At 36.1% G+C, this 25,867-nt stretch overlaps 1 protein-coding gene across 3 annotated transcripts in view; it reads right to left on the reverse strand.

Annotated features, from left to right (window-relative positions):
* Positions 1–25,867, reverse strand: part of IBTK (inhibitor of Bruton tyrosine kinase) — a 53,071-nt gene that overhangs the window by 10,203 nt on the left and 17,001 nt on the right. Inside the window, exons 8-25 of one of the 3 annotated variants that reach the window (XM_084515622.1) lie at positions 24,675–24,855; positions 23,304–23,427; positions 20,296–20,473; positions 18,966–19,140; positions 17,551–18,147; positions 16,255–16,341; positions 15,247–15,329; positions 15,116–15,153; positions 13,337–13,433; positions 12,857–12,958; positions 11,671–11,788; positions 10,794–10,854; positions 9,976–10,103; positions 9,081–9,193; positions 8,558–8,706; positions 7,992–8,155; positions 6,122–6,214; positions 4,693–4,851 (exon numbers count right to left, since the gene is read on the reverse strand). In XM_084515622.1, the coding sequence (XP_084371748.1) occupies positions 4,693–4,851; positions 6,122–6,214; positions 7,992–8,155; positions 8,558–8,706; positions 9,081–9,193; positions 9,976–10,103; positions 10,794–10,854; positions 11,671–11,788; positions 12,857–12,958; positions 13,337–13,433; positions 15,116–15,153; positions 15,247–15,329; positions 16,255–16,341; positions 17,551–18,147; positions 18,966–19,140; positions 20,296–20,473; positions 23,304–23,427; positions 24,675–24,855 (2,647 nt within the window). Of the gene's footprint in view, positions 1–4,692; positions 4,852–6,121; positions 6,215–7,991; positions 8,156–8,557; positions 8,707–9,080; positions 9,194–9,975; positions 10,104–10,793; positions 10,855–11,670; positions 11,789–12,856; positions 12,959–13,336; positions 13,434–15,115; positions 15,154–15,246; positions 15,330–16,254; positions 16,342–17,550; positions 18,148–18,965; positions 19,144–20,295; positions 20,474–23,303; positions 23,428–24,674; positions 24,856–25,867 lie in introns of all 3 variants that reach the window. The other 2 variants (XM_084515623.1, XM_084515621.1) reach the window with 2 other exon arrangements.

Below are 25,867 nucleotides of genomic sequence, written 5' to 3' on the forward strand. Positions count from 1 at the left end.
AAGTTATAGCTACTCTTAACGCTTTCTGATCCAAAGATTTATTTACAGAAATTAAGGTACTTACCCTCAGTTTCACCCCTCCCCATTAAGGCTTTAGACTTAACTCTATATATATGTGCTTACATTTAACCTTAGTAACCAGAGAAGTCCCATTCATTTCAAACAAATATTCACATTGACATCAAAAACATGAAATACATTTTAGAACCCATCTGCTCATCATCTACTCAAAGAAATAACAGATTAATTATACGATTAGTTATAAATACCATTGAAGTAGAACAAGCTACCTATACGATGCTAATTAATTGTGCAACTACTGTAAGAAGGGAAGCACTTGATGTCAAAGATGTTTGAACTACATCAATGTGGTATATAAATTAAGAAAACAAACATTAGGCAATTAAAACGTTACAACAAAAGCATCTGAATGCAATATATGATATCTAAACCACATTAGACTACCCAGCGTTATTTGCTTTTTTTTTTCCCCTATTGCATCAGCAGCACATATGCCATACACTTTATACGTAGACACATAAAGCAGAATGGGAACCACCAAATAGGACTCAGAGCCATTCCCCACATCCTCTGTTTGTGCTAACAGCTGGCATCCAATAGTCTGGGCAAGTGTTTGACCAGAAGTTCCCAAAACTTACTATACTGAGTAGGCAAATGGTTTTCTTAGGATATGCCGTCACAGAAGCCTCCTCTGATACCATCTAAATAGCCTACCTATCTTCATGAAAATTCTGTACTGCAATCAGATCCATTTGCAATACTGCACCAAAAAAAAACAAGAACAAACAAACACATCACCACCACCAAAAAAACCCACAACCCAACTGTGTCATTCTCCAGTGATCCTATCCAAAACAATACAGATGGCTTAAAATGGTTTGGCTTAAACTCTTGGAGGTGATACTGTTGGGAAAGTTTCTAAGTTTAAGCTTGCTCTTCCTTATACAAATTAGACAGAAATGACAGTATAACATTCAAAAATAATTTAAACATCATCCTTTAAAAAAAGCTTCTCTAAGTTTTAACTGCAAAACATCAAAGCATGAAATTCCAAGACAGCTGATGTTTCAGAGTAAGCTGAAATTCTGACAAGCTGAACACCTAGACATTAAAATAGACAAGTATCATATAAATCAATTCTGAAGAGAAAGTTTGAATTTCTCTATGCTTCTGTTCTTGAAAAGCCATTGGCTCTCCTGAATTTAAAAACCAAGCAAACAAAAAATAACCACCCACAATCATGATCAAAGTAATTTAGTTGTCTTTTTTTTTATTCTTACACCTCATCTCCCCCTAAATTTCCACCATTCTTTGGGGAAGGTAGCATAGCTTCACTCCCCCCCAAAACTATGAAACCGTAGGTTACTTTTGGTAGAAAAGGTAGGGCATGGTAGAAGATATACTGTGCCTTTTAGTCAACGAAAAAAGAGCCGGAAGGTCCCACACCCTTCTGGCAAGTGTTCTCGCTGTGCATCCAAGACGAGTATCTCATTTCATTGGAACATGAGTTCTATGGCTTTGACTATACTGCATGCATGGAAATCTCACTCCATTGCCAGACACACTCTAACAGTCCATTGTGAATCTACAGAATAGAACTTTGCAAATATGGTGTTAGCACAGATCAGTAACACCCTTCTATTTCACATACAAAAAACACTTTGAACAACTAGCAGGGGCAATCAAATAATTGCTGGCTTGCCTGAAGCTGCTTGAAGTTTCTTCAACAAATGCTCTTTTTGCAGCTAGGCATACATTTAAATATTCATATACCTCCCACTGGTTCTTTGCTTGAGCTAGCAGCATTTTCCAGCTCAGAAGCCAGTGGAACACTGCTGAGGAACATACAGAATCGTGTGTGGTGAGCGTTAGACTGGATTCCATCCTTCTGAAGCAGACGCTGGCCTTTCCTCTTCGGATTCTGTGTGTAACACAGTAGAGCCCCGCTACTTTCAAAACCTGCTAAATCAGAACCTTAAGAATGCAGTATGTTTTCTGGAGAGAGTTATTCGATATACTCAAAAATCAGTCCATACTTGCTTTTTAAATGTAAGGAACAGTTCATGGGCAGTTGGTAGCTTAAAACTGAACACCACCCAGTAAGTAAAGAATTATCTACAGGAGAGCAAATGAATAGTGATAATAGCTTACTCAGATGTCAAACAAATGAAGTTACATTGTATATTTTGATACACCTTTTATCAGTGCTTCTCTGATATTCATTGCCTGTATTCCGAAGTAAATAATTTAATTAGAAGCCACCCATTTCATGCTCAGTTCATTGACTCAAATACTTCTAGTTATTTATCTTACAATGAAGAGATAGGACTTCAGGAACACAAACTTCCGAAGAAATTCAGGTAACTCTATAAGTTGCTCTACATGTATGTCCTCTAAAGCCTACTTCAGGTTTTGTATCTAAAAAGCTGTGTATGAAGGGAAGAAGAGACAGACAGATGCCCATACAGATGGCAGCACGGTCATCCCCCAAGTCACCCATCGGCTGGTGCACAAGAGCATCATTTCCCTGGTGCTGCCACACTGAGTCACTGATGGGTACAAATGTGGTGGGTTTCTAAGAACACGTAAACTGACGTGTAAGTGAGCCCGAGTGATTTGTGGTTCTAAGACTGCATACATCATCACTGTAGATGTTGGGTTACACACACTGTTTATGAATAATTGTAACACCAGCAGTCAGATTAAAAAGAGTACATAAAAATTATTGTAGTAACATACCTCTGTACATTGGACACTGGAAATATACGCCACAATTTATGTTTTAGTTATAATCAACGCATGATAAACAGATGCCTACAGAGGAGACTTTTTGTCAGAATTACTATTTAAAGGATGCGTCACACTTCATGCCACAATACCTTGATCTACTATGCAGTACTCCATTTCAGATCAGACTGACATGAACCTTGAAAGGCCCTATAAAATACTAATGCCCTTTCACCATAAGGCTGAATGTACTACATGCTGTCACTAGAGAAGCAAAGCTTGTTCTGGTGCCGTAACTGAAGTAGGCTATTATTTTTAGAACCACTTGTTATCTGATTTAAAGCGCATGGTTTTGAGATGATTACAACATGCTCTCAAATTTTTCCCGTGAGTTACTGATAAATATTTTGTAACCCCAGCTCTACTCTACTGCTATTTATGTTCAAGAATATTTTTATTTTTACTGTGGTCTAAAACTACGGTAACAGCATACCAATAAATCTATGTGGAATCTCTAATAAATCTAAGGGCACTCCAAAATCAAGGTGGTTATCATATTAACATCTGTGCAAGAAAGATGAGATAAATACATGAAATGGAACAGAGGAAGCACGAAGTTCTAGATGTTACTGTGAATCTCTTGACACAGGATAACTCTCAGTAAGCAACTACGCTGCTTTCTGGCAGTATCTTCTCCTCAGCCAGCTCTTCATGTGATTTTTTTTCTTCTCTTTACACTCATTAAATAGCTAACAGGCTACATGTCTGTTTTCAACTTACATAGCAAACAGGCAAAGATTCCAGCAGATGCACACTACTCTTATTTCTGAAAGGAGAAAGCAGTATATACAGAGGATCAAAGAAAAGAGTCCGAAGATACAAGAGGCAGGTGGCTCTACCTGTGGAAAGCATGTCTGTCCTTAGAAAGACATACTGCAATTTTACTTTGATATCTATTCAATATGAAACTACAACATAAGTTTTTAAAACAGCTAAACCGTCTAGAGAACAATTCATTTAAAAACAAAAAAGGTTACTGCAGTGGGTATGCAGCAAGCTTTGTTCCCACTGAGGCACAAAAAGGTAAACTATAGAGAAAGTAAACGACCTTAAATTCTCCTAGGTATTCTGTATAAGTACAGAAGCAAATTTTAATGAAAAACCTCCTTGAATGGGGAAAGCAGGAGAACCGTTCAACACTTGCCTCCACATGAAAGCATGCACATAAGCATTTATTCTGTAGTAATTCAACACACCAAATTCACAAAGCTTATGGCTACTTGTTCAGTTATGCCTCTATGCATCATACAACACCAATTCTAATTGTGAAAAAGAAATTGTGAATCAGGCTAGCTGTAATCGCTCACTGCTGTAAACTCAGTTTGTTGAGCAGACTATAAACCATTCTTGTTTGATATACTGATATTTACTTGAACATTTAAATTGTGTTTAAAATTACTTTTAATACTGATTACACACATTATACCTCCTCCCACTTTAAGGGATCCTTAATAGCAGCATCCATCACTCCCTTACTCTATTCCAAAATCATTTTAGCCTTTTCCCCCAGGAAGAACAAACTTACTTTTTTCTTTCCTGACAAAGAAAAACAGCATTGCTAATGGTTACTAATAACCTCTTCCTGACTAAGTTTCAGAGCTTGTGTTCTACCTTCTTTTTCTATACGTCACTTTGATAACATCTGCAAATACCACATCACACGCAGGCAAGAGCCAGATGGGATGCAACCCTCTGACTCACTATAGCAACCACTGCATTTCCCTTCCCCCTTCAAGTTTCTAGATTACTACCAAATGTAGATACAAATAACATTAATCTTTTTAATGAACGGAATCTAGGTCATTTTTATTTAAGAAACTGCTTTTAAAACACTAATGTAAAAACCCTCCAAAACCCAGAAGTGATATTTGACTTGTAACATACCATGCGTTCCCCAGTCTTGCAACTTTTGTAGGTGTGGGTGGTGCAGTTATTAGTGGAGTAGGCTCCGTGCTGGTAGTTACTGAACCATTATCTTTTGCTGCCAAGGCAATCATTTTCCTTTGCTTCTGAGAAAGCTTGATTCCATGAGAAGCCATTCTGCTATGAATTGATATTGCAAAGAAAGACATAAGATCAGTGTCCTTTCAGATGATTTGCCTTTAAAATTGCATACTAAACTGAGAAATTTCTTTCCTAGACCAAAATACTTTATCCAGTGGGGTGACAATGGGCAGAGGGGTTGGTTGGCTGGGGAGCAAAAGGAGGATCAGTATCAAGAGCGACAGAAAGAAAAGCACCATAAAACAACAACTCATTCTAATTCCTATAAAAGAAAATATAGGGTAGGAAAAATTCTGAGAGATCCTCCACCAGACTAAGACAATTTTTGTGACTTTTTAGACTGACAAATTTAGCTCCCTTAAACCAAAAACATTCTTTTTTTATTTTTTTTTTTAAATGAACACAACAGAATATAGCCATTTTTTCCTATGTGTAGTAATTTGTTTTCTAAATTATTTGGATTCTTCATTCTCAGATGTTTGGTTCACAGCTTCTAAATCAACCTACACAGCAATCCTTTACTTGGCTCAAAGAACAACAAAACAAGACCACAACAAATAGTTTCTTCCAATTTACCATAAGCATATATTATTGACTGAATAATAAATTTCTCTCCCGTGAGAGAAAGAACTTGATAAAAGGGCTCTAGGACTCTTTTCCTAGCTCTCCTTTACAAGAATGTCACACTTCAAAGGCCATGCAAGTCATTTCCAGTTCTCTTCCATACATTACCATGTAATAAACGCGTGGGTTAATTCTCTCACTATGTCTTTGAGGTGCTTCTCAGAGCAAGAACCACCCTTGACTAAGAATTGTCAGTATCAACATATTGATATGATGAGGTGATGGGGGATAGAATGTAACAGAAAGAATGTGAGACAAGATAAAACTTCATAATCAGTTACAATATAGTCCACAAGTAATTTCTTAAGTCCTATGTACAACAGTTAATGCTTTTTGGTTGAAAATAGTAAAGTTCAGCAGAGCAAACCAATTATTTAAGACAGCAGCTTCCCAGCACTTCCTTGCTTTCTTGCTTTTCATTTCAAAAGCTAGGACATGTTTTCACAGTAGTTGACCAAGCAAGACTACAGTGAAAATAAGGGGATACATTTTGAATGATAAAAACACAAACAAAAAAAAAACACTATAATGAACTGTAATGTGAGTAAACAAAGTTGTTCAAAAAAGAAAGAGGACATCTTTTCTCCTCCTCGTTTTCATCTCTGGATTGCCAGAACCACTAAGTAAATTCATAATGGCCTATTCCATCACACTTTTCTTTTATAGATTTTGGTTTTTTACCAACCTTGAATTTGTCTTTGGCATGGTTCCACATTTCTGCATATTTTCTTCAATTTCCATGATAGTTCTTAGATCCATAGCAGGAGGGCTGGCAGGACTAAATGAAAAATGAAAAGTTACCTTACAAGGCACTCATTTTTACTTACATTCCACAGTTCCAACCTTCACTGAAATCTTCTAAATCATACATAAGATTGGTAACCGGATGTATAATTTGTGTCTGTTTCCTCAATTATGGCAAACCTCAAACACAATGTTCCTGACAAAACTGTTATAAATATATACATATTTAAGAACGTACTGTAAAAATACTCTCAAACTCATTACGCTATGAAACAAAAAGATGTGAACTGTGATTACTTTCAAAAATTAGGAACCTAAATCCAGGATACTTATTTAGTAGCCAACTGTTCGTGTTAAGTATTAGAGGAGCATTGTTCATAGCTTCTTCATGTAGGCTGAAATATCTTTCTTTGAAGAACTTGTTTAAAAATATTTCACATGGCACAGAACCTTCTTTGCCAGTTAAAGCTCTGTACAAATACTAGCTACACTGTCAAACTTTAGGAATTTTTTTTTCTTGTAAATTACCTATTTTTAAACTTCCATAGAAACGAACATGAATTGAATCCAGACATTTCCAATGTTTATGTAAAACTATAAATTAAAACCTATGTATCTGAAGATTTTATAAATTAACTACATTTAAAGACAGACCCTGAAATCAGACATAAGCAGCGCTTTCTCTCTCTACATAAAACCAACTGCCATGGACTAAGTAGTGAATTAATCAGTAGGAAGTCACACCAAACCCTGTCATCACTGCTCCTTATTAGTACTTCAACCAAATATGCTACGCTATTAATCCTTAAAACGCTCAACAGAACAGTGCTGCCTGCCTTTTTTTGGATACCACGTACTAGCAGTACAAGAAAAAGCCAAGGAGTACAAGGGAAACCCATAAAGGTACAGGGATATTAAAACAAAGTCCTTTGGCTTTATTTGTTCCCTTTCCATGTAACTCTAAGAAAAAAAAAATATATATCCCAGAAGAAGTGTAAGGCAGAAAATGAAGGGGGTACTTCTTCCAACTAGTCTGAACACTAAAGATTCAGTTGGGGGATGGTCACCCTCTCTGCACAGACTACGTGACAAGACAAAAGCCAAGACCTAATGGACCCTGCACGCTGAATCATGTACTTCAGAGCTGGGATTTTTAATTCCTACAGCTTTATCACCTGCATTCACAAAGCCCATCAGACACAAGCCAACAGAGGCTGGGAAAACTCTGAGAAGTTATCGCTATATAATTCCCTAAATCCTTGACTTCTTCCCTCATCAGCCTTTATTGGCAACTGTCAGAGCCCAGACATAAAGCAGGATGGAGCTTCAGCCCATTAGAGTACTGCTGCTCTTTCATATGTAGATACTACTACAGATTAAAAAATTCATATTCAATTATTTTATTACTGTACCAGTTAAAGCTGAGGTGTTGATTTTCACAGACCGTTTAAGTTTAAAGGAATGGCTTAAAAATGCCAAAGTACAATAATGCTTCCAATGGCTCCAAGCATCATCTGACAGAAAACTGCCAAGTATTTTACAAGAGGTTAATGAAGCTGGCCTCTTTAAAATAGGATTGCACAAGTCTAGACTGGTAAGACTCAAAGTTAGCTTTTCTCAAAGAAAAATTCTCGAAGAATAAATACCAGTTCAATAAAGCTACCAACATTTTTAATACATGTGTCAAGTAACTTATGATCATTTTGAGATCAATTAACTTTGCAGACAATAGCATTCACCAGCAAATGAAGACTACTGACTGTAACTTAGGTTACAACTATATAGGTTACAGGTTGCAACTATTACTCCACCTGAAACTGGTTGCTACCCAATTGGGAGAGGTTGCAGAGTTGTTTTTGGTACTGGGAATGAACTGTGGAACAGACTGTACCACTGCTGACGATCCCCTGTATGACTTCATCTCCTTGTTAGGTTGAGAGGCTTTCATGGACTGACTACATGCTTTGTCTTTTATCTAAAAAAAGACCAAAAAAAATGTTGCATGAATATTCTCCAAATATTCTCACTTTTTTTCCCCTCAGAAAAAAAAAAAAGTGAATCCTTGCTCAGGCTATTATTTGTACCCCTCCCCCCCCCTCCCTTTTTTTTTTTTTTTTTTTTTTTTTTACTTCGCACTTCACCCTGAATCAAGCTAAGTCCATCTTGTTAATGGAATATTTACTCTGAGATGTTCATTTCTAAAGCTGTAACACTTAATGTAGGCAGAATTAACTTATAATTATTTTTCTTTGCCAGTTAAGCAAGTCTCTCCGTATTAAGGATGACAGTTTCTCAGAAACACTCCAAAGATGCAAGCCCTGCTTTTGATGGATTAGATAAACATAAAAATAAATTGCTAGGAACAAATAGATCCAACCTCAGTCCTCTCTGGATGAAATCCTTTTGTGAAGTCAGGGGACTGCAAGTCTCTGGGGCTACCCACTCCTGCATAACTACCTTCAGAGTCAGAGGTTAGGAGTTCTGGAAGCGATTCTACAGAGTTAGTTTTATCCAGCTTTATGGAGCCTAAGAAATAAGAACAGGAAGTAAAACTATTATATCATGAAAGCAGGACTAAACAATGCTTAAAAAAAGCAAAGCAAAAATTATTAACTACATAGCATGGGTAAAAAATAAATAATTTGTTACATTAAAGTGTCCATTAGCGCTCTTTTTACAAAACCCATGCTTTTACAGAAAACTTCACACACAAGCTTAAGATGACAACCATCCCTTTAAGTAACTTAGTCTTAGGAATTCACCATTCAAATTCAGCTGTGGTGTTTACTAGAAGACAAATGATCTTTGTAAGTTTTAATGGTTGAAGTATAAAAATTGCATTGGATATTAAACTTTATGCTCTGTTTTTAATACCTGAAAGGAAACTCTTTCCTACTGACCTGTAGAGGCTGGGCTCTGAATAATATCTGATAGATTATATCCCCCAGAACTGTCAGAGCGTTTCCGTGGCTTCTTTTTTGCCTTAGTTTTTGCTCTTTTGAAAAGGGCTTCCCTGTTAAAAACAGAAAAATACAAGATGGATTAAACCATCAAGGAAGTCTAGTTTCAGAAGTATCAATGTCAAGCTTTTCAGGCAACAGCCGTGGTTATACTTTAAGCAGTAATAGTTGCTCCCATCAGCTGTCACTAGCTGCTTCTTCCTCCTCTGGCATTACCCTTGTTCATGTGTTGGCATAAATATTTACTAAATGATTCATGGGGGAAAATAATAGGAGAAAAAGAAAAACTCTCTCTTATGTAGATCTAGCCTCTGATCTGTTCCACTGCACAAACACTTCTGCTGAGACAGTGGAAGATACAGCAGCTGCATAGGCTGGCACTGCCACCTAGGTCAGATTAAGCTTGCTACATATCACAACAACTGGCAGAAAGCAAAGTAACTCTTTATGCCCAGCACAGATGCTGACACAAAGTTAGCACTACAACTACAAGAGTAGGTATGTGGTCATGTAACCCAAATGTCAGTCGTTCCAACATACCCTACAATATTAGGGACAACAGAATCAAATGAAAGGACTCTATTTTAACAATACTACTAGAAATTCACAATTGAGCAAATCACAGCTACAGTACCCCCAACTTCTTCTCTACTTTGGGGGAATAAATATATATATAAACCTATTCATTCCTGCATCAATACTGTAACCTTAAAATATTTTTCTTTTTAAAAGAAAATTTCCCTATCCAGGGAGTCAGTCAGGCACCATACAAAGGGGTATAAATACCATATGTACCTCACTTAGTTACAAATGTTGATGTAAAACAGATACTTACTGAGAATTTTGTTCTGTATTCATTTCTTCCTTTAAAAAAACAAAGTTCTCTCCATCTTCAGGCTCAAACGAACTCAAATCAGGTCCATCTGGATATGGAGTAATTACCCTCCTGACCATAGCTGGAATCTGTAGTTGTAAAAGCTGTTAAAATTGTTGCTCTTAAATTGCTTGCTAGTAAATAATTGGTCTCTTGTGGAAGGACCAAAAATGACAGTTATTTAGAACATTTTTATAGATTAAGTAACTGATTATTTAACCAGCTTATAAACTTGAGTTACTTCTCTAAGTAGAACAGAAGAATTCTTTCATTTAAGTGATAGACTCAGAATGTATATATATGTTTGAGCTGCCTATAACTCCTGACAGAAGATGCTTCAGGTTTTTAAGAACAAATCAGAATTTGCTTAGACCCTTACGTATAGAAGTTCAACTTTCACATTATTTTTCTCATTACCCTTAAGATCTAACGAGAACACTGTACTTTTCACTGATTTCCTTTCTTCTAAGGGATGTCCTTTTCCACAAATCTTCCTTAATTTTTCCCCACACAACAACTGTTAAAGAACATTTAATACATTTATTTAATACATTTAAGGTATATTTTAATGGATTTATAGGACTATACTGTTGTAGTGATGGCTAATAAATAAGGCAATATGAGCTCCATGAGAGTGGTAATAGCAGCAGCTAACCTTCATTTTTTGAGTCATATGTTCCACTTGCAACCTGTCACCTATAGACCCTGCAGGTATGTATTACCCATTACCTGTTCTCACTTTAAACCTGAGCACCTTACACTCAAGTTGTTCAACTTACCATTTTCCTGTAATAAATAGAAAGATCCTTTACAACTTCATCACTTAAGACATCCAGAGTCCTTAAAAATAAGCAAAAAAACAAATACTGCTTTTTCAAGCTTTTAAGGTAAGTTTAGCTTGAAAAAGATAAAAATAAAAATTACATTAATGAAAAGCTCAAATGCATGTCCTAAATAAATCTCACTTAGATGCATTATTACACATCCATAGTAGTCACACAAATAGAAGTATAAACTAGTTAATGCTCTTGTTATAAGGCAGGATTAAAACCCTAACCTTTCCAGACAGTCTGCATTTCCTTAAAGCCACAGCCAACACAGACCTACGTAGTTAGATTACTATGAACTGATTATTGCCTTACCTGTTTCTGCATAGATACGTGGCAGAAAGACACATATCTAACATCCAAGTCTAAGCAAATTCTTCTGTAAAACTCAGCCACAATATCCTCTGACATTTATGCCAGAAAGTAATACTATAACAAGTTCTGTAGCAAAATTCTATCTTGCCTGCATGAACAGCTCTCCTTGCCCAAGGCTATAATGGCTAAATTTTGTCTCAGGTCAACCAGATCAGAATTCTTGCTACCTATTAATGACTGGGTATGACTTCATATGTATGAAGATGTAAATAGAAGTTTCTCCCTCTAATTCAGGCTTTTCATGCAAGATTGTAAGAGTTTTTTGTACTTGTAGAGTACATACAGATATGTAATTAGTTTGTCTCCGTTTGGCAAAAATGAGCCTTCCTTTACAGGAGCAGCATTCAGTTGCACATCAACATGTAACTGTTCCTTCTAGTTCTTGCAAAAGCTGCCTTTTTGCAATATCTGAATTACACAGCTAGTACACAAACATGTATGCGTCTCTCCTTACCTTGCTTCAAGCAAAGCTGCCATATTGAGTCCTATGAACTGCAGGCAGGACAGTTTTAACTGTTCAGCATTATACATGGCTGAGAACTCCAGCAGCTCAGCAGCATTCTTTAAAGTAACTGCAAAGAGAAAACACAACAAACTAAACTCATAGAATCATGAAGGCTGGATAAGATTGGAAAAGACCTCCAAGATATCTGGTCCAACCATCCCCCTACCACCAATATTCCCCACTACACCACAACCCTAAATAGAATCACAGCGAACTGGAAAATGTTGCTATCTCATGTAGCATTTTTTCAGACTTGTTGCACAGCAAAAACAAGTTAAACATCAAGAAAAGAAATGTTTTTCCTTCCTAGAAAAAACACTAATGCTCAAATAGTCATAAACTACAGCAAGCTCCACATAACTTCATAGTAGCTTGAATGCAAAGGCTACTTCACAGAAATATAGAGGTCCTACCTATGAATTAATTTCAGTATATTGAAATTCAGTGGATCACTATAAAGGGGAAAAAAAGTTAAAAACTGCAAGTTTCATATACAGAGCATAGAACTCTTCATTAATCTCCATATCTCCCTTTAGGTGGGAGAGAGGAAAAAAAAGCTGGGGGGAAAGGGAAGTCATCAAGAAATGACAAGCAAAAATTGTATGCTGACTTTGCATATGAAGCTGAGCAACATCTAATGTTTTCTAGAAGAGACAGAACTTCATAGCCATGTAGGAACACTATTGCATCAACTAAACAGAATACCTAGGAGAACTCAATGCAAGGACAGAAATAGAAACAAAATAAATTTTGTAATGTTTTAAAGACAAGAAATTTGAATTTAATGAAAAGAGAACAGACATTGGCAGAAATAAAGCTCTGATGAAAGTCTGTTTTTTGTTATGATTTTTTTTCCTTTTTTTAAAAAATAATTGAAGATGGTGAAATGAAGAAAAGGAAGCTTAAAGAAATACTGATTATGCTAATCCTGAACCTCACCCAAACTAAAGAAACAACAGTTAGCACTGTGCAATTAACGGCAGAAGGTAACCACAGCAAAGAAATATAAGCAAGGAATTCCATGCTGAGATAAAGACAAAAAGGCAAGAACTTTAATATCTAAAAAAAAAAAAAAAAAAAAAAAAAAAGTGTATTTCCATCTCTGAACCATTATAACAGAAGTGGAAGAACTCACGTTTTTCTGCAATGGCTACTTCACACATTTCTTTTAGTCTGGATATAAGTAGCTGGTCTGCTACCACAAGAACATTACATATGAATTCCACATGTTGAGAATCTGGAAAACAAAGCATCACAGACAATGGGGGCAAGTCATGAACAACTAATACACAGAGCTTCAGCAAGATTTTAGCTGGAGACAAATGTACTGGCTCTGCCAATTCTGTTGGAGATTTTAACAACACAAGGAATTAAATAGGAAAGCATAAAGTGATTTATTTATTTTTTAAAGCTAAAGAAGAAGGAAAAAGGGAAACTGGAGTGTCTGACAAACTGGGAAAAAAAGGTACAACAAAGTTCGGGGTAAACAGTCTCAAAATAAAGACATACCAATTTGGATTTTCTACATAAAACTTTAATGCAAGAATAGAACTTCTATTTTAAAAATATAAAACATACAGGAACTGCAGTTGAGTTGAAAATATGTTACTGGCACCTTTTATTGCAAGAGCTTCATCTGTATACAGGTAATCTATAATTATCTGCAGTATGTCAGAATGGATTGGCATTTCCAGAGCAGAACAACAGGAAGCCTAAAATGCAAAAGGAGAGGGAAAAAAAGGGTAAAATAAGTTGACTACTTAGAATAAAATAAAGAAGTAAGACTAATTGTATTTAGCAAAGGTTCACATTTTCCATGTTAAACAATTATTTAAGCACTTGGACAAAATCTCTTCAAGTTCTTTAAGAACTAATTGAAGCAGAACAATTAAGTCGGCCCAGACTTCTGCATAACCAGGAAATTGCTCAGTGCTTTCTGTCAGTTCAAGGGTCTTCTCTAACAATCCTCTTATAACTAATTATTTTACCCACAACTGTTTAAAAGTAAAGAACTGAACTCCCTTCCTTTCAAGGTAGGAGATCTAGTGAAATCACAAGTTGCCACTTAAGAAAAGAATTGTAAGGTTAATTTAGCTTTTACTGTTAATCCCACAGAAAATAAGGTCCTCATCAAACTGTTCATTTGAAGAACCATTCTAACCACATAGGCAAAGCTTTTATATGAGCAAACATTAGCCATTAAATCATGTAACTGTCACCGTTCAAGTTTATTCAACGTCACTGCTTAACAACTTCTTTATTTCAGTCAGTGCTGAAACAAAGTTTGATACTAAAAGATTTCTTCTGCTTAAGAATGCACTACTGGTACTGACATATTTCCCACCTTAGGTTTAAAAAACTCATACAGACATTAAGATTTTTATACAACAACTAGAGCACTTGATTCACAAAAGATTTACTTATGAATATAGTATGATTTAGATTTGCTTATGAAATAATAGACAACTGACAATCTACATACAGCTGATACAGCCATCACTAACACAGACGCTCAACACTTTTTATAATCACTTATCTCCCAGTGTTTCAGATAAGTTTTCTCATGGATGACTGAGGCAGCACAGTAACTTAAATGATTTGTAAAGTTCTGTTACTCAGCAAAAAGCTGCCAGTATTTCACCATGTTTTTAGATTCAAGCATTGGCAAAAAGCTACGGAAAGTTGAGAAAAAAGTCTTGAACATTGCTTCAGCTTTCAGTCTCTAGAAGACGCTCATCCATCTACATCTTTCCACTCATCCACTAAAAATTATCAATAGTATACAGATGCTTAAACAGAAGCATCTAGTAAAATCCTGATGTTCAGGATCAAAAAGACACTGACAGACAACTAGCAAATAGAAACTAAGACATATAGAATACCAACACCTTTTGAATCAGCATCTGGTGACTTTAGTGGAATAGCCCTTGATATGCTCTATTATATTAACAGTAGAAGTCAAATAGAGATTCTACACAGTGACTTTCAGTTTTACTGTACCTTTCACTCACTACTTGTGAAAAGCTATTCAAAAATGCATACTACTTATATTGTAAAATCTTTCACAAAAAAGATATGATAATACAACCAAAGGCATCAGTATCTTATAAGAACAGGCCAGCATCAACCTATGAACTAGCTCAAAATAAACTGCAAACAAAGTAATAATTTGATCTCCTTTGATATGTATTCTTACATTTATTATTCTCATAACACAAAATCAACAGTACAAATGTCAATTAACCAAACATTTTTTTCTTGCAAACAGAAGCCAAGAATCCAGCCCTTCCCTTCCCCCATTACTGAAGACACATTAGTCTAGAAAAAACTGAAAAGCTGTCACTTATTTGCTGTTACAAAACATACTACCACACACATTTATTGGCAAGCTTACCTCAATCCACGAGCTGCTTAACATGCTGTGAAAATAATCTGTAAAGAAAGGCATTTCAGTTGAAGATGCAATAAAAGTTCAGTTTGAAATAATAAAAAATATATAAATTTAATATACAGAGAGACACATACCAAGTCTTGCACAAAGTACACACTTATGACATGGGAATTCCTTTCCATCTGAAGATTTCAGGGTCACATCACAGACGTATGAGCTAGAAGAGATTTAATAGGATCAGAACCGTGACTGTTCAGGAGACTGTCAATTGTATACTATACAAATACATTCTTACTTGAGCAAGTTAGGACTTCACATAAAGTACATTTGAATTTTAATAACATTAAATAAAATGAACCTAACAGTAAAGATATGATAGTTTCAAGGGAGAAAGTTTTTTTGGGCAAAGAAAAGATTCACAAAAGGCAGTAATCCCATCTCAGGTTTTTCCTTCAGAACTTTGTCAAATACTATTCCAAACAGCTACGACCAAATTAATTATGGCTAATTTTAGTTAATCTCAAGTGGTCTATATTAAGTTAGTTATTTCTGTTAAATTAATACCTACTACAAGCTTTGGCAAAGCATTTTGAAAGTAAAGTAACCCTACTTCTTTAAAAAAAAAAGTTACTTTTGCACAACATAGCTTTTATTAATTACATAAGCAGGCTATTCAAGCCCATCATACCAAGGGAATTAAAGAACAACGAGCCCTTTTATAAGGGTAATGAATTTCTTCTACTGAAATATATTCCAGAGATTTTTCTCCTTAGAAAAGGACATCACACATTTGCTTATTTCCAAATCCATGTAATCTCAGTGTCATAGCAAGCATATTTGCAAGAAGTCAAACTACCCACAAGATTTCTCCTGGCAATAGTATTCTATGACAGTTAATCAACACAACATAGTAACATACAGGAGAAAGAAGCCAATATACACTATATATAACCTATCCCAGATTACCAAATCACAGATCAGCGTATCTAGAGAACTTCCAAATACCCATCACCGTGAAGGGGACAAGGGTACACCAGAAGCTAAAAACATACCTAATCAACTTTAGCATACACTTAACAGGTAATGAGATGACAGAAGAAGAAGATGGCAGAGCTGAGGAAAACTTAATTTTAAATGTTTACCATTTCTTCTGATTAAACTTCAGTTTGTTCCCATTCTTCCTGTTGATAACATTAATTTTTCCATTTTCTAATCTGACTCCATCCAATCTGCAAATCATTAATATCAGTTATAAGTAATATAATTAGTATACAGTCTAAACTATTAAGAAAAACAGTTTCAAGAATTAATAGCACTTCAGTGGGCTACTACTGTAAACATGAAAAAGAATTAAAACAATTTTTCACAGAAAACTGCAAAGGGCCAGTTGTAAAATATAACTGACCTTTCTACACCTCAGCACTCTTATCTTTAGTGAACACTATACTTAAGCTATACTTAAGGCCAAAGTCCAATATCACACAGCCAAAAATCTAAGAGTTATATATTCTACTACCAGTCAGTTATCTGAGCAAAGACAGTGGTGTGGAAGAGATGTATGTTTCGGCGCAGGCTTTTTAACATCCTAATTTATAAAAAAGATTTTGAGTTGGAATGGGGAAGATGTAAGAGTGTTGCTGGTGGATTACACAGCAATATACTTTCAATGAGAAAATGTTTTATCATGGCAATTTTACCTCGAAACTCAGATTTAGCAGCAGCTTTACATCTTTGCTGATTAATTCTAGTGTTTGTGAAAAATACAGTGAAGACAACTGCCATAAAACAGCTAGCTCATTACCTCCTCCAAAACAGAAAGACAAATGCAGGAAAAAAAATGAGTAATGTAATTCTAGAGATATTTGATATCACTTTCATTAGTTTCAACACTAAGAGTGCATCAGTTAAACAGGAATTTGGACAAAATAAATAAATAAAACAAGGCAAAGTTGTCTGTGGAAAAAAGTGGTAGACTATGGACCACAGCATAGAAATCCATCAACTCAAAACTCAATCAGATCCGCTGACTCTTACAAAAGAGATGTTTTAGGACAATCATTTTGGAAAGTCAGGTCATTTGCATCAGATGTCGAGTCTTGGCCTTTAGAATTAGGGCCAACAGTACATTCACAGCGTGTAGAAGCTTACTGGAAAATGTTGCTTTAAGTACAGGACTGCACTAAGGAAGTCTGCTTCTGACATTATTCAAAGAAGTCATGTATGTTTTGTCTTACAAAAGAAGATCAGAACAAACTGACGGTGCTTCAAAGAGGTGACATAGCGTATGCTGTAAGCTTTTAGACTTAAAAACATAAAAAAGCAAAAAAGGCAGACTCAGCAACCCTAACTAGTCTTCAACATTAATAACAAGTTAAATCAGCTTAAATAATACACCACGAAGAGCTTGCCAGAATATAACCATATTTCCTTTCACCTACCTTCCACTTAAATTGCTGAGTCCAAATTTTTTTGCAGTACTTTGCAGCATTTTTATGAGGTTAGATTCCTCACCAACAATTTTGCCTTTTTTAGACTTGTTCTTCTGTTTTTCATTTAGAACTTGCACTTGATTATTTCTGTAAATTTGAAATGAAGACTTTCTGTTGATATCTTCTTCGAAGCTCATTTTGTTCAGGTTAGAAATTAAAGTATTCTCATATTCTTCTGATTTTTCTTTATGCAGGATTTTTGGTTTATAACCGTGAGTCAAAAGATCACAAGTATCAGTGTAAATGAACTGCAGAAGGTATGCGAACAGATCTGGATGAACTTTTTCGATTACATAAAGGTCACATCCAACAGCATCTTCATCTTTACGGTAGACATCTGGAGTGTCTAGTTGATCATCACTGGAAACAAACAGCTTCTTGAAGAAGTCAGAGCGTACAGCCAAGATGTATTTGTGCAGAGGGTAAGTTCTTGTGCCAATCTGAAAAGTCACATCATGGATGCTGTCCATTTCATCTGTTTCATTTAACAGCTTGCCAAAATCCTCTCCAAAACTTGATAATGACACGCTTGGAATTTCATAGAGACTAGAAAAAAATTAATCCCATAAGAAAATCTACTTTTTACAATCCCGTAAAATTTTACACAGTACGGTTAGTGAAGAGCTGTGAGGGTGTTCTCTTTTTTTTTTTTTTTTAATAATTTTTTATTATTATTTTCTTACGTTGCTGGACTAACCAATTTCATGTCTTATTCTTTACTAAAAGAACCAATAATATGCTACTTAGACTATTAAACCACATATGTAAAATCCATCATGTTTCAGAATATCAAAACCAGCATTTCATCTTCATAATTAAGCCCGTATTCATGTATTTTCAGATCTCTCTCAATTTTCCAACAACAGGACACAAATATTTGCTGTATTTCACATTACAGTTCAAAGCAGTAGGAAAAAAGCTAATATCTACTCCTGTATCAGATATATTAGAAACTATTACAGGAGTGCAAGGAACATAATTCGGTAGTCTATTCATTTTTCCAAACAGAGATCCACTTTTCTCTTTCATTTAGAAGTTGATGAATGGATGAATTTCTACAGTGCTTAGCTCTCAGAGTGTATTAAGAACTTACTAAGAACTACATTGTAAATGCTTGCTTTAAACTCTTCAGATAAGATATCAATGCTACCTATCTTAATTACTCAAAGAACTCAACTTATTCATTTGTATAACATAGCTGATTACTAACAAGTGCTATTCTCTGGCAGTATAGATAACCACATATACTGTGAGTTCTATATGAGCTGAAAATTAGGCTTGTTTGAAAAGCAGAACAATTTAATTGTTATCACATGCACAGACACACAGAGGAAGAAATACATTCATTGGTATTTTAAATATACCTGGTTTTAGGATCTGACTGTAAAACAGCAAAGTTGCATCCATTAGGATCTGTAGCAACACTAACTGCTCGGTGGACAAAAGTAAGTTTCTGAAGTCGAATTCTTTCATAGACGCTGTTTGTTTCGGATGAAGAAGGTGTTTCACATGAAGCATTCTGAGGGCTTGATACAAGTTCTGCTAAAAAAAAGATGTGAAAAAGAACACAAGATGGTCAAACTAATTAAAATGTGCAACTGCTAAAGAAGTCATAAATCTTCATAAATCTTGCCTTCTTTTAAGTCCACTGATGCAGTCACTGATAAAGTCTGGACTATGCTGAAGATTTCAGCTCACATATCAACATGTTTATTAAAACTTTCAAAAAACAGTAATACATAGAAAGCTCTAATTTATTACAAAGCAATCAGAACGTCAACTAGGCATTCACCCAGTCAACAGATCTGAATTCTGAAGCTTCCTTAAAGATACTAAAGCTACAAAACGAACATCAATAAGCAGAAAGAACAGAGTGCCTACAGATATGTAGCAGCACCAGGACAAAGAATGCAAAAAGGTGTTTGGGAACCACTATATGATGTAGAATAAAGGAAAGTAATGACAGAACAAAACTAGTACGCAACTCTGCAATGAGCAACAGAGGATTTTCTTGCTGTCAAAAGATAAGCTAATTTCTGCATAAAATTAAAGATGGAATCTAGATATCAAATGAGGCAGAACTACGAAATAAATCTGTAAAGCTCAAATACATCCCAAGTTGGGACTAGATCCATTGCTATCTACAGGCTTTTAAGATATCTAAATAAATAGAGACCACAGTTTCAATTGAAATCCTATCCTGTAGTAGAGAGGTATGTTCTTTGCAGAAAAACAATCCATTAGGACCTCTTCTCAGCAATATGAGCCAAGTGAATAAGCAAGAAAGTGCTCTGGAGACCATACTACTTTCAGATAAGGGTCTGTGAAGCAAAATAAGGTTTCACCAGCTGAGCAATGACAAGCAAGTACATGCTCCTCTTTTAATTCAATGCTAGTTTTCTAGGACTGGTCATTTAATGTGTGACAAAATTGTTATGCTGGACACCTGTACTATCACTGATTTTTTAGAAGTACTCTTCTTCCTGGAAATCTCCACCTGAAGGTTAACCAAAGCGTAAGCCTTAGGATTACTGATGAAAGAAAACAGTAGTGGTCAGTGTACCAACCATGTAGAAAAGAAAGAACTTGACACATAGTACCATTAGATCAAGCAGCAAGAAACAGACTGTAAAAGTTTAATCAAACTTTTTTTTATTGATTTTAAGTACTTCAAATTAGAAAGTCGTAACTAACCTTTCTTTTCTGACATTTTTTTCCCTTCTTCCAGCCACTTGCCAGTAAAGGCTTCACCATCCTGTGTGACAAACATCATTTCATTCTTATTTAAAGCAACATCGGACATGAAGACTTGCCGGCCATACACCCAACGACATTGCTTCATGGAATTGTTAGACGACTTCCAGCAAAAAACCTGTAACATCAGTACCATTTTTTCAGAGAATGGGAAAACACCCATACAATATAAAGACAGTTGATATTATACAACACAGTATTTTTTAAACACAAGAACACGCCACCTCAAAGTCACATATAAAAAGAGAACAATGTCCTCTAAAGTCTTATCCTAAAACATTATGAGCATCTATTACAAAGAACCTACAAGTAAAATGGGGAAACCCTATTACGATATCTAATCTATTTGCCCACAAAGGGCATTTGAAAAGCTTCTCTGATTATTTAAACATCTTTGTAACATTTATTTACAGGACAGTTTTTACTGCCATTTCAGTACAGACAGCAAAAGGTAACAAGTCAAGTCAAGCAACAAGCTTAATCCAATTCTTGATTTACAAGTTTTTTCCCCTGGTTTGCTTAGAAATCAGGGGAAATTCAAAGCTAACAGAGCAAAAACATAAAACATTTCTTGCTGATTGTTTGACAAAAATCTTAAGTTTCTCTGTAGCATCCAAGGTTCTGCAGCGGAGACTACAAACAAATAAAAACATGAAAACATTCAACACAAACATGAAGGACTACAGGCATGAAAAAGAAGCGTGGCCAGTACACTGAGGGAGGCGATTCTCCCCATTTGCTCTGCTCTCATGAGACCCCACCTGGAATCCCATGTTCAGCTCTGGGGCACCCAGCACAAGAAGAACATGGACCTACTACAATGAGTACAGAGGAGGGCCTAAAAGATGATCAAGAGGCTGGAGCACCTCTCCTATAAAGACAGGCTAAGGGAGTTGGGGTTGTTCAGCCTAGAGAAGAGAAGACCTGGGGAGACCTTAGAACAACCTTCCAATACCTAAAGTTGGCCAACAGGAAAGCTGGGGACAGACTCTTTGTCAGGGAGTGCAGGGATAGGACAAGGAGTAATGGCTTTAAACAAAAAGAGGGTAGATTCAGATTAGATATAAGGAAGAAATTCTTTACTCAGAGGGTGGCAAGGCCCTGGCACAGGCTGCCCAGAGAAGCTGTGGATGCCCCATCCCTGGATGTGTTCAAGTCCAGGCTGGATGGAGCTTTGGGCAACTTGGTCTGGTGGGAGGTGTCCTGGCCCCCAGCATGGGTTTGGGTCTGGATGATCTTTTAGGTCCCTTCCAATCCAAACCACTCTATGATTTTATGCACAGCAGGACCCCATACACAGGTGTACCGTGGGTGTCCGTAAGAAGTGCGCACACAGCAACAATCCTGTGGAAAGTAAGCCCAGATGTGACATCAGTGATGCTAAAGTTGGGCTTTCTTCTTGCCCCATTGAAGGAGGTGCAAAGGTCTGTCAATACCTACGTAAGGAAGAGACAAAGGAATCTGAACTGTTTCCCTCTCGTGCATTGCAGAATCAGTGGTCCAAGTGCTCTGCTCAAGCAGTGCCAACCACAGCAGGCTGCCCAGAACCATGGCCAGATGGCTTGACCATATTCAAGGTGTGAGACTCCACGATCTGTCTGGACAACCTACATCCATGCTCAGTCACCTTAACAGTGAAAAACCTTCCTGATGTTCAGAGGGAACCTCCTTGAGATTCCCTCCAAGGCCTCTCTTCTCTTGGCTAAGAAGCACTCTCCTGAAGATAGTACTAGACTAGGAAGTGTTGATACAGGAAAAAGAAGTACTAAGATCCCATCCCTCTCTTTACTCCATAATGCCTACATCACTAAATCACAAATCCTAGCATTTGCCAGCATTTAGCATGGGAAGTATGCCAGGTAGGTTGACAGTTCCACTGATGCAGGAAGATAAGTAGTTTCTCTCTGTCAAAGTAGTATCACAAAAATGTCAAAAGGGCACTACCAATAATACAGATGCTAGAGATGCTAAGCCCCATATGAGCAAATACTGAACTGGCAGTTTATCATCTCTGATACAACTAACGACCTAATAAACTGATAAGATCTATTCAAATAAATGCAAGGAGAGAAAGGAAAATACACACACTGATCTCTATTTTGATACACAAAGTCACTTTTCAACATTCTTGAAAGCAGCACTTCAGTAACAACATGTTTTCTCAAATGCCACTAGATGGCACTGAAGGCTTAGGTCTCCCAGTGAACAGACCTATGCTAGAAAAGGCTACTGAAGTACCCCATAAACTACTCCTCTGTGAGAGAACAAGGGAAGAAAACAATAAATCTTCCATATTACTGCAGTTTTAAGAAAACACAGTGTCTACATTTAGCTGTAAATCCTAAGCTATTCACTGGGTTTAGCTGTAACTTCTCTGCAATACAAGGGACATTTCATCTACAGAAATGCTGCTTTTCAGCAAACATGTCAGAGGCTATTTCTGAAACTGTTTCTGGAAGGTGTAAAAGTGACCAGGGATGCAGGATAAAAGGAGACAGGAAAGAAAAAAGACCATGCATGCTATAACCACCTCTGCAGGCAGAAATAAAAGAGCTTCAACCTCCAATGAAAAGACATCAGATGTTTACAAATTTAAAAATAAACTACTGTACATTACTTACACAGTTCATCCCATAGTTTTTTTTTCGTGTGTTTTTTTGTTTTGTTTTGTTTTGGTTTGGTTTTTCTTTTTTTTTTTTTTTAAATGAATTGCATATTCTCTATGAATGATTTTGTACCACCAACTTATGTTTAAAGTAGAACAATAAAGATACAGTTATCTGGTTATTGTTTCAGCATGCATTTTAAATTCCTACCCAAGGTAAGTTTCACTTCAATTCTCAAATCAAAACACAGGCTCACCAAGGGAGCCCAAATGGTTTCATTCTTATTAATCAGCTTATTTATGCAGCTTACTATATAATAACAATTTTAGGAACACAACTTACCCTTCCAGCTTCATCCAGTGCTAAAATGCAAATCTTCTGACCCCCATTTTCTTTAAGATGCTGGGTATCTACCTTGTATTCCAAGCAGCCCCCATTAACCAGAACTTTTTTCAGGTTCAGCTGTCTGAAAGAACGCAAAATATTAAAGTAGTATTTCTTCTTCATGTACAGATATTGCTCCTATGATAAAATGCGTTCGCTCATTTAGAGAAACGATTTAAAAAAGCTGAAGTAGTGACACTGAACAGCTACTTAAGTTTACTTATCCCCTGCTGGTATAACTAACAATTGGTAATAAAATACTATTAGTGGACTACATTTTTTGCCCCCCCCCCCCCCTTTTTTTTTTTTTTTTTTTTTTTTTTAAGTAAGTTGCATCCTATCCACACGTTCTTCACAAAATTCCATGAGTGAAAACCACTGTATGGTTTAGCTTTGATTTTAGGCATTACAAAAACTACAGTCTTAAGAGTTTTATTTAGCAGTTTGTATTAAAAGACCTATTCTATCCCAGTAAGCTGTTTCTCACTTTCTTTGGGGGCATTGTTTTTAACTGATCAGAACCATGCAAGATAACACTTCTCAGTTTCCTAATACAAGACTGTAGTAAATGGAGTTAAGTTTTTCCAAGTATCAGCACTGTTATTTAACATGTAAAAAATAAAGTATAAAATAACCCTTAAGCTAACACATGTATATGAATATTGCTACAATTTTAATCATAGCTGAAAATATATAACTGGGAGCTGTCAAAATTTGTTAATCACCTCTTCTGAATAGTTAATGTAAACTAAGTCAGAGAGAATGGGACCATATGATTTAATAATAGTAATTTATGAGTCATAGGCCTAGTTTCTTCAACAGGTTTTACATTCCAGTTTTAGCACATGGACCAGATGACTTCACAAGGTCACCCTTTCAAACCAAAATTACTCCGCGTAGCGTGATACATCCACATGTTCTTTATTAAATACAGAGCCAAACTTACTGACTCAAAATCATAACAACATAACTAAATACAACAGCACACCTTCAGTGCCTCTGCCAAGACAAATATATACAAACTGAGGTCAACAGATGAACAAGAAATACCAGTTTCAAAATTTTAAAACCCATGGCATGGAATATTTCTTGTTAATATGCTTTTCTAAACTTCCTCGGTGTACTATGAGTGGATCTTAGGCTCATCTAATAACAAAGAAAAAAAGGATGGCTCCGGTTCATATGTAAGAACTGCAAATGAAGAAAACTCGGTGAAACATTGTATTAGCCCTACTTTATACACAAAAGTCTTTAAAATAGTTGCAAGCATAAGACTACAGTGAAATCCACACCTCATAATTCACGACAAATTAGACAAGTAACACATACTTTGAAGCCATCTTTTTGCACTGGTAGTCTGCAAGCAGATATATATCTCCTCTTTCAGTGACGCATACTGTAGCACCATCACTTGCAGACACCAGGGACACAGAGGTATCTTTATGGTGCAGAGCAGAAACTTGGCGAGGTGCAGTTATACATTTTTCACCATTAGGATCCAGCAGATAACCTAGAAAATACAACCCACCCCAAAAGCATCATTTCACATTCCACACATTGTTCATTCAGAGGACATTGTTATGCTACTTTCAAGAACTTTTTAAGTTCTGTAAGACTTTCTCGGTAGTTAGATAATTTATCTTCAAAGTAAGACAGGTAACAGATGCACCACACATACTAGAAAATATTCAAGATCTGATACAAATAATAAAGTAAGACCTATGCTACAGGGCCAGCTATTTAATATGGTTAGACTCTACAGTCGTACTGCCTTTCATTCCAAAGAAAGACCGTTTGTTTGATCACATTACAGTTCATGACACTAGAAGTACTATCACACTGGCATAAATTAAGGCTGGGAGTTAATGTGAAAGAAAAGACAAGGTTGGAGTTGTAATGTAAGAACTCCGAAAACATAAAAAAATCATGTCATTACTGCTCTGCTGCATTAAGAATCCTAAAACAAATAATCTATGAAAAGGTACACAGCACAATCCTGCTTTGCATGCACTTATGTCTGCACCACAGAGTGGACTGGGGTACAAAAATCCAGGAATATGCAGCAGATCTACCTCTAAAGATGAAAGCAGCCCTGTTCTGACAGGGTAGCGCTATGCCCAAACCTCCTATAGAGGGAGGAAGTTTATTACCACAGTTATTATTATCCATCACGGTTCCCAGCTGATAAAACTATACCACTTATGATACAAGCTACTGTCTCCATATGGTCCTGCACTGGGCCATGTGCATATCAGAAGAATCTCAACAGCACACGCAACCACAAAGAAATGTGATAGATGCATATACAAAAATGCATCAAAAAAAAAGAACAAATATGCAATAGTAAGATACTTCTCAGACAGACATGTTTTTTCACATGCCTTTTTAATCTTAAATTGAATACAAAAGTGTCTGAACCTGATGTCAGAAGCGACAAAGATTAACTAAGTACCATTAAGTAAGTACCAAGCTAGCTAAATTTTGTATGCACAAAGATACAGAAGTGTGGAAATGCAAAATCT

The sequence above is a fragment of the Aythya ferina genome, assembly GCF_964211825.1.
Source record: "Aythya ferina genome assembly, chromosome: 3".
Taxonomy (NCBI): Eukaryota; Metazoa; Chordata; class Aves; order Anseriformes; family Anatidae; genus Aythya; species Aythya ferina.